Source organism: Pseudophryne corroboree, assembly GCF_028390025.1.
Source record: "Pseudophryne corroboree isolate aPseCor3 chromosome 3 unlocalized genomic scaffold, aPseCor3.hap2 SUPER_3_unloc_3, whole genome shotgun sequence".
Lineage (NCBI taxonomy): Eukaryota > Metazoa > Chordata > Amphibia > Anura > Myobatrachidae > Pseudophryne > Pseudophryne corroboree.
The window spans coordinates 3804122-3817971 of NW_026967519.1; the positions used below are offsets into that span (position 1 = coordinate 3804122).

The 13850-nt window shown below is 47.6% G+C and overlaps 1 protein-coding gene across 1 annotated transcript in view; it reads right to left on the bottom strand.

Annotated features, from left to right (window-relative positions):
• Window positions 1-13850, bottom strand: part of LOC134983988 (oocyte zinc finger protein XlCOF6-like) — a 136454-nt gene that overhangs the window by 65638 nt on the left and 56966 nt on the right. Inside the window, exon 7 of the mRNA XM_063949652.1 lies at window positions 11194-11198. Within this exon, the coding sequence (XP_063805722.1) occupies window positions 11194-11198 (5 nt within the window). The remainder of the gene's footprint in view (window positions 1-11193; window positions 11199-13850) is intronic.

Here is a 13850-nt window from a genome sequence, read left to right on the forward strand (position 1 = left end):
GTGGGCGGCCGGGCAGGGGGCGGCCCTTAAAAATCAGAGACATGCCAGCTCTGATGGAGGACTGGGAGGGTCACCCGATTTTCGAGAGCCTCGTGGCCATTCCTGGAAAGTAGACAATTTGGACACGGTGGCATCCAGACTTTGAAATCTGGATGAGAAATGATACTTGGGAAAGTCTGGTTCAACATTTATAAATATTCCAGGTATTATGATGTCACTGATTACCAACCAATGAAGTCAAACATGAATTAGTGACACTGGCTCTTGCAGTATACGTAGTGTGATGTCACTGTTGACTGTGTTTTGCTTTAGCGCTAGTTCTTGTTGGCAGGAATGTTTTTGTAAGTTTTCACCTTGCAACAATTCATGACACTAACTTCACACACAAAACAAAATCATTTGATGTTTTTAAGATATAGGGGTCTATTCAACTATTGTCGGATCCTCTCCGACGTAGAGGATCTGATACTTCAGTATTCAATTTGTGGGCATTTCTGACAGGTTTTTGCCCGTTTGTGACAAGCCGATCCAACTTTTTTTTAAATCTGTTGAAGGTGGAAAAAGAACACATACAAACAACACACAGAGCGGCGTTTCTCAGTGGTGGCGTAATTACGCAATTGACGTATGGAGACACACGATGCATCTTACCACGCACTGTGCATAGAATCGCACGGCGTGCGTGTTGCCGCGTGGCGAGTGTATATATGGTAAAATGTGCAATTACTGAGAAATCCCATAAAGACACACACAATCGTATATCATTATCTACATATCACATAAATTACACATAGTCACTACACATCCAGAGCACTGTTTTAAATGTATAGGGACTGTAGTATTATTTCAGTAAACTGGCTATATACCAGTGGTTTCCAAACTTTTTTGAATCACGGCGCCCTAGAATATCAGAAAATTTTTTACGGCACCCCTAGGCCAAAAATTTCTTATTGAGAAATTTAGAAATAAATATTACATTAAGTAGATCACGTTTATATGTCATCCTTAGGGTCAGTTGTGTGGTGAGGGGCAAGATTTGCTTCTGTTTGGCCACATATTTTATGACTGGCAGCCACCAGCACTGGTTTTGTCTATTACATTGACCATGAATAATTTGAATTGGTCCTGGACCACCAACCCAGGGCACCCCTGCAAGTGTCCCGAGGCACCCCAGGGAGCAACGGCACACAGTTTGGGAACCTCTGCTATATACATATTCCAGGGTTAGAACCACATTGTCGCATCATGTTTAGTCTCATATTAATCAGTGTTTTACCATCAGTAATCCGGTCATTACAGATAAACAGTCGCACACTGCGACTGCAAGATATGAGTAATAGAAGATATGTATGGAATAATGTGCAGAGCAGGTTGTGCATACTGGCTAGTTCAATCCAGTTTCAGAGCGGGACCCTCAGGGACATCACATGTCCTTGCAGCAAAGAACAAAGGCCCACATCTTCAAGTGGACTGACCCATGAGCCGTCGAGTTCTTGAGAGATCTGGACCAATGAGAGAAGACTTTGCTTGATGTATTGTATTCTTTTTGGACAAACTATAAAATAGTGAGCCAAAACCAGGCAGCGCTCTCTCTCTCTCTCTCTTCTCAGAAGTCTTCTATCTGATGAATGGCTGCCTGGAACTAGGGAAACTTGTGTATGTATATTAACTGTAACTCTCTCATTGGGGCAGATGTATTAACCTGGAGATGGCATAAGGAAGTGATAAATCTGTGATAAAGGCACCAGCCAATCCCCTCCTGTTAATTTACATATTGGAGCTGATTGGCTGGTGCGTTTAGCACCTTGCACTTATCACTGGTTTATCACTTCCTTATGCCTTCTCCAGGTTCATACATCTGCCCCATGGTGTGTTATACCTGAATTTGTGTTTTATATCTGTAATTGTGTTTAATACTTGTACTTGCTCAATTTAAATCTGTTTGTGCGTTGGACCACAATTAACAGTATATGATACCGTACTCTCTCTTATTACGGTATTAGCGTGCGTATAACCGCACCGGGGGTGCATTACGCAAATAGAAGCAGCTTGCGTTGGCAGCAAACTATTTTGTATTGTTTTAAAATTAAGCGACTTTTACAAATACTATGGCCTTGTAAAACGGGTTTGGAAGCTGCCCAAAATAAATTGTCTAAATGCTTATCAACATTATTAGAAAAGAGCTGAGTTAAACACATTTTAAAGTCATCTGAGGAAATGAAATAAGCAGGAAGTTGTCAATTATTTCATACGCAACATGGAGTACAGATAGGTCACACCACGTAGGAGAATGATTGGAGATCACTATGGTATCAATGTCAGAGCCTGTTATTCTATGAATTAGGGTTAAATACTGCAACCACAAATCTATCCTGGTGGACATGTGGTGGGGTGGGAATAAAAGATAACATCTTGGAATGTGGGGTGTTGGTACCTCCAGAGATCCAGCCTTTGGAAGGAGTTCACCAACAGAGTCGGTGCAGATGATGCGCTGCCCCACCACCTACCTGGGTGCCTGATTGGGCCAGGAGCAGGTACAGTTTATGTTTTTCTTTAGCCAAATGGCTCACCCTAGAACCTAGTTGTTGCTTGGCTACAAATGTTTCCATGATACAGTCAGTGGTATAGAACGTCCCAAGCAGAGGATACATGGTGTAGGTAGGTCTCAGTATGATGTATATGGATAGCGGTACATATCAAGGTAGGCACCATGCGTGGAAATGAATATATGAAATGATGCCTCCTGCTGCCACCTGGTTAAGTGCAGCAAGGCTACTGGGGAGATGAGCCCAAGACACTGTATGGAGCACCTCTTGTGGGGAGGCCGTATAGAGCAGTTGTCACTTCTAGACCGTTTAAGCTCCTCCAGAGAAGGGCTTTGTTGTGGACTCAACACCCATTGGGGCACCTTCAGGCAGAGCATGCTGTTATGCTCTGGGGGTAGCGGGGACAGGACGATACCTGGTTGCTAATGCAATATAGTCACGAGCTAGATTCCGGTGCCTACAGTTGTCACTGGGAGCAGGGTGTAACACTTGCCTGTATCTAACCCTGGCGCAGTCCAACTTTCCCAAGTTATGCAAGAGTGCGCCTATGCACTGAAGTCATTACAAACATATGAGGGTGTCCACCCTCCATAGTAAATAGTAGCAATAGGACAGGTGAGTGCTCTGCCTCCAGATTGTGTGTGTGTGTAGTTACAGTATATGTCGGACCTTGAATGTATATGTAAAAAGAACTGATTGCATGGACCAGTAAGGTGGATTAATAGCTCTTTACTATATGAACATTAATGTTAACTACATGGTACAATGCAGCCGCAAATCCGATCAATGGTAATGTTGACCTGGCGTTTATAGGGTAAATTGTCCCATGGTGGGATACATATAATATGCAGATAGTTGCTGCAGGATGAGGGTCTTATCTGGATCTATGAGCAGTCATAAGGTACACAGCTCAGTGACTGCCTGTTCTCCTTTGTTAAATAGTCTCAGCCCTACTGGGAATGTGGACCTTTATATAATTGTGAGGTCTTCTCTGGCTCCTTCCTCCCTGGTCTCCGTTCCAGCTGCTGATTCTGTGCATCCACGGTCATACTGGAGGTGGGCTCACCCTCAGTACGTGATGCAGTTAATATACCGCCTGTCTGGATCCCGGCGTTCAGGATCCTGACAGGCGTCTAAATGCCGGCAGTTGGAATCCTGACCGCAGCCCCGTATTCCCACTCGGGTGGTGGGTCCATGCCACCACCCAAGTGGGAACATAACCTGTGACAAGCAAAGCTCGCCACCAGGCCCGATATGTGGAGTGTGCAGCGAGGCCGCAAGGGGACTCGCTGCGCTCACTACCGGTATGCCGCTGTCGGCATCCCGACAGCCATTATAGATTCCACTACAGGGGTGAGGGTGGGGAGTGATCCTTCTCGTCTGACCTTGCTGGACCTCAGATATCTGGTAAATAGGTTGTGAACCCCCGGTAACTGTCCGGTCATGACTCCAGGTCCTCCTTTTCTCCTTAGATAGCTGGGGTTTCCTCTGTCAGTCACAATCTCCCAGCAGTGTGCGAGGGTCTATGAGATTTGTGGAGACATTGGGGGTCATTTCGAGTTGATCTCTCGCTAGCTACTTTCTGCAGCGCTGCGATCAGATAGTCGCCGCCTATGGGGGAGTGTATTTTCGCTTTGCAAGTGTGTGATCGCGTGTGCAGCCGAGCGGTACAAAAAAGTTTTGTGCAGTTTGAGTAGGTCTGAACTTACTCAGCCGCTGCGATCACTTCAGCCTGTTCGTGTCCGGAATTGACGTCAGACACCCGCCCTGCAAACGCTTGGACACGCCTGCGTTTTTCCAAACCACTCCCAGAAAATGGTCGGTTGCCACCCACAAACGCCTTCTTCCTGTCAATCTCCTTGCGATGGGCTGTGCGAATGTATTCTTCGTTAAATCCATCGCTCAGCAGCATTCCGCTTTGTACCCGTACAACGTGCCTGCACGCAATGCGCATGTTCTGACCTGATCGCAGCGCCGCGAAAAAACCTAGCGTGCGATCAAGTCGGAATGAGGCCCATTGAGTTGTATCACTGTGCGATGTCTCCAATGCTCCTCACTTACTGAGTAGTCTTTTTCAAGGATCCTGTGTGTATCTTGGGTCTTCTTAAGTAGGCACACCAGGACAGGTTCTTGTTGCTGATTGCTTGTCTGTTGGACTTGCACTATTGGTTGGTCTGGGTGACCTGTCTTTCCTAGTAGGTTAGGCATGCAATGTGTGTTTTGCTCTTCTTCTGGTACAGTAGTAATTATGGAAGTGGTCTGATTTGAGGTTTGTCTGACATACGCTGTAACTGCAGATATACAATCTGGAGGATAAGCGCTCACCTTTCCTATTATTACACGTGGCACCCACAGGCCAGATGGTAGGAGGCAAATACATTGGGAGCCTCGGCAGCTCCTCTACAAGTCAGCCATCGGATAGGACTGCTCACTAGAAGTCAGGAAGGAATGTTTTTATATTGAAACATTTAATGACAGCAAATCACAGACACCGTCATGGCGGATAAATAGCTAATAATGGAAGTATGTCTTAAACCAATATGCAAGCACATTAGGTATATAATACATTTGTTCAATATTTATATATTTATTTATCGACATATTCTTGCCTTAGCTGGTCTCATATAGGGGTCAGCCGGTTATTTTTGTTACCATTTTTATAATCTTGTATAACATACAGACAAACACTCTCCATTCTTCTAATGTCTAAATGGTTTACTTCAGGAGGTAAACAGGAAAATGCAGATTGGGGGTCTAGCTGCAGAACAGAGAGCGGGGTCAATAATATACCTAATTTGTCCCTGACCCTACTGCCTGCAACTATATAGTAATCTCAAGTACAACTCTGCAAAGTATCACAGTTTCCATTTACAAGAAAGGGCAAATGGCTATTATTAAAAATGATAACAAAAATGTCAGACAGTCCGTTTGCATTTTCTTCTCCAAATAGGACTTCTGTGTAATGTACAGTACTGTGGGGCAGATTTTATATAGGGGCATTACGCAATTATACAGATGAGTATCGAGGCTCTTGCTGGTGATCTGGCTCATTTCCAATTCACTCTATATTCTAATGCTGCATTCAGATCGCAAATGCCGGATCCTACCCGGTAAGAGAAACGTGTACATACCGGGTGGAATCCGGCATTTGCGCTCCGTTGCTGGCTTTCCGACCCGGCAATATACCGGGTCGGTTGCCTTAGCAGCGGAGGGCGCAGCAGGGGCGGGGGTGGAGGCGGCGCCGGGAGATGAGCTCATCTCCTGCGCCGCCTCTGCCTATGCTGTGAATGGGAGCCGATTCGCATCGGAACGGCTCCCATTCACACTGCGCCTGACCCGGTAATCAACCCGGTAAGAACCCTTCTTTTTTACCGGGTTGAATTACCGGGTCAGGCGACCCGCTATTTCAACAAAGGACCTTTCACATCGCACACTGACCCGTTTCGACACGGCAATATGCCGTGTCGATACCGGGTTTTCAGTGCGATGTGAAAGGGGTTTAACAGGGCATAATCTTGAGTCCCCCCCGGCTATCGCTACCCCCAGTTATAGGGGACAGGAAAACTGCACCATTTATCAAGCAGTGAAAAGATTTTTCACAATAAATAGCTTATCTGTAAATACCTAGGCCATCTGGGGACAGCAATAAATGTCACAAAGAATTGAATCATTACATAGCTTTTTCCCTGCAAGTCTCGAGTAATATTTTCTGAGAGAAAAAGCCAAGCCGCTATAATAATACATGCTTATTTTATTTATCACTATATTTTTTAATGGATATAAGCTTATTGTGTTTTGTTTTTACAAAAAATTGTTATATTTAACTTTTATTCAATACCAGAGGGGCTAGTTTCCTGACCATTTCGTACAGTAAAGCTTGAAGTGACATGTCACTATGTTCATCATTATTCAAAGGAAAGAGCTCCACAAGGTGCCCCTTCTCCCATGGGTGTGTATTCTATGTAGTGTTCATTACTGTACCTCTACTATTTACTGCCCCACTGTGTACCCCTTCTCCTATGGGTGTGTAATCTGTATAATGTACAGTACTGTACCTCTACTACCTACTATCCTACTGTGTGCCCCTTCTCCCAGGGGAGTGTAATCTGTATATTGTACAGTACTGTACCTCTACTACCTACTGTCTCACCATGTGTCCCTTCTCCCAGGAGTGTGTAATTTGTATAGTGTACAGTACTGTACCTCTACTACCTACTATCCCACTGTGTGCTCCTTCTCCCAGGGGTGTGTAATCTGTATAATGTACAGTACTGTACCTCTACTACCTACTATCCTACTGTGTGCCCCTTCTCCCAGGGGTGTGTAATCTGTATAATGTACTGTACATCCACTACCTACTATCCCACTGTGTGCCCCTTCTCCCAGGGGAATGTAATCTGTATATTGTACAGTACTGTACCTCTACTACCTACTGTCTCACCATGTGTCCCTTCTCCCAGGGGTGTGTAATCTGTATAATGTACAGTACTGTACCTCTACTACCTACTGCCCCACTGTGTGCCCCTTCTCCCAGGGGTGTGTAATCTGTATAATGTACAGTACTGTACCTCTACTACCTACTGTCTCACCATGTGTCCCTTCTCCCAGGGGAATGTAATCTGTATAATGTACAGTACTGTACCTCTACTACCTACTGCCCCACTGTGTGTCCCTTCTCCCAGGGGTGTGTAATCTGTATAATGTACAGTACTGTACCTCTACTACCTACTGCCCCACTGTGTGCCCCTTCTCCCAGGGGTGTGTAATCTGTATAATGTACAGTACTGTACCTCTACTACCTACTATCCCACTGTGTGCTCCTTCTCCCAGGGGTGTGTAATTTGTATAGTGTACAGTACTGTACCTCTACTACCTACTATCCCACTGTGTGCCCCTTCTTCCAGGGGTGTGTAATCTGTATAATGTACTGTACATCCACTACCTACTATCCCACTGTGTGCCCCTTCTCCCAGGGGAGTGTTATCTGTATATTGTACAGTACTGTACCTCTACTACCTACTGTCTCACCATGTGTTCCTTCTCCCAGGAGTGTGTAATTTGTATAGTGTACAGTACTGTTCCTCTACTTACTGCCCCACTGTATGCCACTTCTCGCAGGGGAGTGTAATCTGTATATTTTACAGTACTGTACCTCTACTACCTACTGTCTCACCATGTGTCCCTTCTCCCAGGGGTGTGTAATTTGTATAGTGTACAGTACTGTACCTCTACTTACTGCCCCACTGTATGCCCCTTCTCGCAGGGGTGTGTAATCTGTATAATGTACTGTACATCCACTACCTACTGTCCCACCACGTGCCCCTTCTCGCAGGGGTGTGTAATCTGTATAAATAGGATTTGAATTACCTACCGGTAAATCCTTTTCTCGTAGTCCGTAGAGGATGCTGGGATCCATATTAGTACCATGGGATATAGACGGGTCCACCAGGAGCCATTGGCACTTTAAGAGTTTAACAGTGTGGGCTGGCTCCTAGGGAAGCTGGAAGTGCAGAACCCCTTTCAAAAAGGTCTGAATCTCAGGGAGGGCAGCCAATTGTTTCTGGAAGAAAATGGCTAAAGCCGAAATCTGGACCTTTTGGGACCTCAATCTCAGGCCCATATCCACTCCTGCTTGCAGGAACAGGAGAAACCGTCCAAGTTGAAACTCCACCGCCGGAAACTTCTTGGATTCACACCAAGACACATATCTTTTCCAAATTTGATGGTAAATTTTAGACATTTCTCCCTTCCTAGCCTGTATCAGGGTAGGAATAACCGCGCTCGGCATACCCTTTCGAGCTAAGATCTGGCGCTCAACCGCCATGCTGTCAAACGTAGCAGTGGTAAGTCTTGATAAACGAACGGCCCCTGATGAAGAAGATCCTCCCGAAGAGGCAGAGGCCTTGGATCTTCCAGTAGTAGATCCAGCAGATCCGTGTACCAAGCCCTCCGTGGCCAGTCCGGAGCAATGAAGCTTGCCTGAACCCTCGTTCTTTTTACAAGCTGAAGAACTCTTGGAATGAGAGGAAGTGGAGGGAACACATACACAGGGAACACATACACCGAATCGAACACCCACGGTGTTACCAGTGCGTCCACCGCCTCTGCTTGTGGGTCTCTCGACCTGGAACAGTACCTCTGCAGCTTCTTGTTGAAGCGGGAGGCCATCATGTCTATGTGAGGAACACCTCACCAACCGGTTACTTCCTCGAACACCTCCGGGTGGAGGCCCCATTCTCCTGGATGGAGATCGTGTTTGCTGAGGAAGTCCGCTTCCAAGCTGTCTACTCCCAGAATGAAGATTGCTGACATCGCCACTGCATGCCTTTCTGCCCAGAGGAGGATTCTTGACACCTCTGACATTGCAGTCCTGCTCTTCGTTCCGCCTTGTCGGTTTATGTAGGCCACTGTGGTCACGTTGTCAGACTGCACCTGAACAACCTGATCCTGCAGAAGGTGTGCTGCTTGAAGAAGACCGTTGTACACGGCTCTTAGCTCCAGGATGTTTATTGGAAGAAGGGATTCCTGACTTGACCACCTTCCTTGGAAGGTTTCCCCTTGAGTGACAGCTCCCCAACCTCTGAGACTTGCATCCGCGGTTAGAAGGATGCAGTCCTGAACCCCGAACCTGTGGCCCTCCAGAAGGTGAGGCAGTTGCAGCCACCAGAGGAGTGAAATCTTTGCTTTCGGCGACAGACGTATCCTTTGGTGCATGTGTAGGTGAGATCCCAACCACTGGTCCAGGAGATCCAGGTCAAGGGACCGAGCATGAAACCTTCTGTATTGCAGAGCCTCGTAGGAGGCAACCATCTTCACCAGAAGGCGGATGCACTGATGAACAGACACCGTGGCAGGCTTCAAGACATCCTGGACCATTGACTGTACCACCAATGCTTTCTCCACCGGGAGAAACACCCTCTGCACCTCCGTGTCGAGGATTATCCCCAGGAAGGACAGCCTCCTCGTCGGCTCCAGATTAAACTTTGGAAGGTTCAGGCTCCAACCGTGCTCCCTGAGCAGATGCGTTGTGAGAGCAATGGACCTTAACAACTTCTCCCTGGACGATGCCTTGATCAGCAGGTCATCCAGATATGGAATTATGTTCACCCCCTGCTTGCGGAGAACCATCATCTCTGCCATCACCTTGGTGAAGATCCTTGGTGCTGTGGAGATACCGAATGTCAGCGCCTGAAACTGATAGTGATCGTCCAACAGCGCAAATCGGAGATAAGCCTTATGCGGCGACCAAATGGGAATGTGGTGGTACGCATCCTTGATGTCAAGGAACACCAGAAACTTACCCTCCGCCAGACCTGAGATCACTGCCCTCAGAGACTCCATTTTGAATTTGAACTCCCTTAGATAAGGGTTTAACGATTTCAAGTTCAAAATTGGCCTGACCGAACCATCCGGCTTCGGTACAACAAAAAAGTTCAAATAGTAACACTTGTTAAGCTGATGAGGTGGAACTGGAACAATGACTTCTGACATTTCCAATTTTCGAATAGCTACCAGTAGGATAGCTCTGTCTGCCATGAAAGCTGGCAAGCCTGATTTGAAGAATCGGTGAGGTGGAAGAGTTTGAAACTCCAGCTTGTACCCCCAGGACACAATATCCTGCACTCAGGGATCCAGGCCGGACGACACCCAGACGTGGCTGAAATGCCGGAGTCTCGCTCCCACCTGACCGACCGCCAGGGTGTGCGGTCCACCGTCATGCTGATGACTTTGAGGCGCCAGAAGCAGACTTCTGGTCCTGGGAACCTGCAGGAGCAGGTTTTTTGGATTTAGCACGACCTCCTCTAAAGAAGGCGTTAGGCCTGTTCTTTCTAGTCCAAGCGGGCCGAAAGTAGTGTGACGTGTTGGGAGATAAAGGTTTCTTCGTAGCCGGTGCAGCTGAGAGAAGAAAAGGAGACTTACCCGCGGTAGCTGTGGAAATCCACGCATCCAGCGCCTCCCCAAAAAGAGCCTGACCTGTGTAGGGTAGGTTCTCCACACTTCTCCTGGATTTCGCATCTGCAGACCACTGGCGCAGCCAGAGACCCCTGTGAGCCGAGACAGACATGGAGGAGATCACCGCAGCCATGGAACCCAGATCCTTCATGGATTCTACCATAAATCCTGCAGAATCCTGTGTTACGTAAAAACAATTCAACGTCACCTCTATCCATCGTAGCCAAGTCTTCCAGTAGTGTGCTTGACCACTTTGCTATAGCTTTAGAAATCCATGCACAGGCAATAGTAGGCCGCAGTATCGCCCCTGAAGCAGTGTATATGGACTTGAGCGTAGCGTCAACTTTGCGATCTGGTTCTTTCAACATGGTAGATCCTGGGACAGGTAAGACCACCTTCTTTGACAGCCTGGAGACAGATGCGTCAACTATAGGCGGTGTCTCACATTTTTTCCTATCTTCCTCAGGGAAGGGAAAAGCAACCAGAACCCTTTTAGGGATCTAGAATTTTTTTCTCCGGGTTTTTCCAGGATTTTTCAAATATAGCAATTAATTCTTTAGATGCAGGGAATGTTAGCGAGGCTTTCTTAGTATCAGTAAAGTAAGCCTCTTCAACCTGCTCAGGAGTTGTGTCAGCAATATTTACCACATCTCCCATGGCCTCAATCATCAACTGCACCCCCTTAGCAAGTGACGCCGCCTTCCTCAACACATCACCGTCTGCAGTATCAGAATCGGTATACGTGTCATCCTGCGTAATTTGGGCAAGAGCACGTTTTTGAGTCTACAGCAGGGGGGCCCGAGGGAACAGAACTGGACCATACTGCCATAGAGGACTGTAACACCTGATTTGCAGTCTCAGTCTGAGCAACCCTCAGAAATCTGAGAAATAACCCCCTTAAGAAGGCTAACCACTCCGGTTCCCTAGCCGGGATCTGCGCTACAACAGTGCAATCCTGATTACATGGAATGGGATCTTCTTGAGAAGATATATCCTCTGCAGCATATGATACAGAGTCTCTAGACATGGTTGCTTGAAATCCCCACACACCCCACATACACACAGGGTAAGGGCAGAGTTTCCCCCCAAGAATGGCAGAGAGAGACAGAGATTGGAGCCAACCCACACACAGCGCTCAAAAGGTATAGGGAGACCCCAACCAGCGCTGACTGTGCACCTTAATAGGTTATACTGTCTTTACACAGCCTCCCCCACTTTCTACAACCCCCTGGTACCGTACAGATAGCTGGTGTTGCTCTGGAGGGACTGTTCTTCACGGACAGCGTGTCTGCAGGCAGGAAAATGGCGCTGAACGCTGCTGGGTCTGCTCTGAGAAGCTCCGCCCCCGTAATGGCGCTGTCTTCCCGCTCTTCAGAAGATTATACTGGCCTGAGGATTCATGCTGGCTGAGATCCAGGGACCCCAACAGGCTTTTAGGTCAGTGTAGGCGCTGGCTCAGGGCGCCCCTCACAGCACCGCACTATGTACTGCTGAGCCCCGGAGCGCAGTTAGTACTGCGCTCCATACCCTGTTGCCGCCTTCTTCACATCGGCTCCCCGCTTGGTAGGGGGGTCGATGACTCACTCGCCACCGATCTTCTGGCTCTGTAAGGGGGTGGTGGCACGCTGCCGGGGTGAGCGATCCCCTGCGGCGGGGAACGTTCTATCCCCTCAGGAGCTCAGTGTCCTGTCAGCGGAGATAGTGGCTCAGACCCCGCAGGGCGGACACTACTCCCCCCTCAGCAGCCTCCCTGTAAAAAAAATAAACTCTAAAAAAAACTTTTTCTAAAGAAGCTCTGTGGAGCACCCCTAGCCGTGACTGGCTCCTCCGGGCACATTTTCTAAACAGAGTCTGGTAGGGGCATAGAGGGAGGAGCCAGAACACACTGTTAAAATCTTAAAGTGCCAATGTACCCCATGGTACTAATATGGACCCCAGCATCCTCTAGGACAGGGGTGGGGAACCTCAGGCCCGATGGCCGTATAAGGCCCTCAAAGCCACTTGATCCGGCCCGGCTCACCTAAACGAGAGATGACCAGCGCCCGCTGAGATTTTACCACCAGCGGGCGCCCAGCTCCTCAGCAGTAGCCGGAGGCAGGAGCTCACGGCTGAGCTCCAGCTTCTGGCTCGGGCAGTGTACATATGTGGCTGTGCGGCACTATGGGAGAGACGTCATGACATCTCCCATAGTTTCGAGGAGAGTGAGGGCAGCGGTCCGGAAGCAGGAGCAGGGCTGGTGAGCATTGTGGTTTTTTTCCGTGTGTGTGTGTGTGTGTGTGTGTGTGTAAGCGGCACTACTAGGGGGCATAACAAGTGACTGGAGGCAGGCTAATTTTTAAGTTGATAATTTTTGTATGGCTCCCGAAGGATTTTATAAATATCCGAATGGCCCGTGGTAGAAAAAAGGTTCCCCACCCCTGCTCTAGGATGTAAGAGAAATATACAGTACAGTACCTCTACTACCTACTGCCCCATGTGCCCATTCTCCCATGGGTGTGTAATCTGTATAATGTACAGTACTGTACCTCTACTACCTACTGTTCCACCATGTGCCCATTCTCCCATGGATGTGTAATCTGTATAGTGTACAGTACCTCTACTACCTACTGCCCCATGTGCCCATTCTCCCATGGATGTGTAATCTGTATAGTGTACAGTACCTCTACTACCTACTGCCCCATGTGCCCATTCTCCCATGGATGTGTAATCTGTATAGTGTACAGTACCTCTACTACCTACTGCCCCATGTGCCCATTCTCCCATGGGTGTGTAATCTGTATAGTGTACAGTACTGTACCTCTACTGCCCCTTCTCCCATGGGTGTTTAATCTGTATACTGTACAATACTGTACCTCTACTGCCTCTTGTGGCCCTTCCGCCCCATGGGTATGTAATCTGTATAGTGTACAGTACCTCTACTACCCCATGTGCCCCTTCCCTCTTGGGTGTTTAATCTGTATCGTGTACAGTACTTCTACTACCGCAACGTGTGTCCTTTGGGTGTGTAATCTGTATAACATACAGTATTGTACCTCTAGTACCTACTGCCCCACCTTGTGCCCCTTTTCCCATGGGTGTGTAATCTGTATAGTGTACAGTACTGCCCCACAGTGTGCACCTTCTCCCATGTGTGTGTAATCTGTATAATGTACAGTACTGTACCTCTCCTACCTACTGCCCTACCATGTGCCCCTTCTCCCAGGGGTGTGTAATCTGCATAATATACAGTACCTCTACTATCTACTGTACTGATTTGCTGCTTAACAACGGAACAACTCATTGGAAGAGTAAAAAAACTGTAGAACTAAAATTTATTAAATGAAACGCAGTATATGAACTTTTGTAACAACT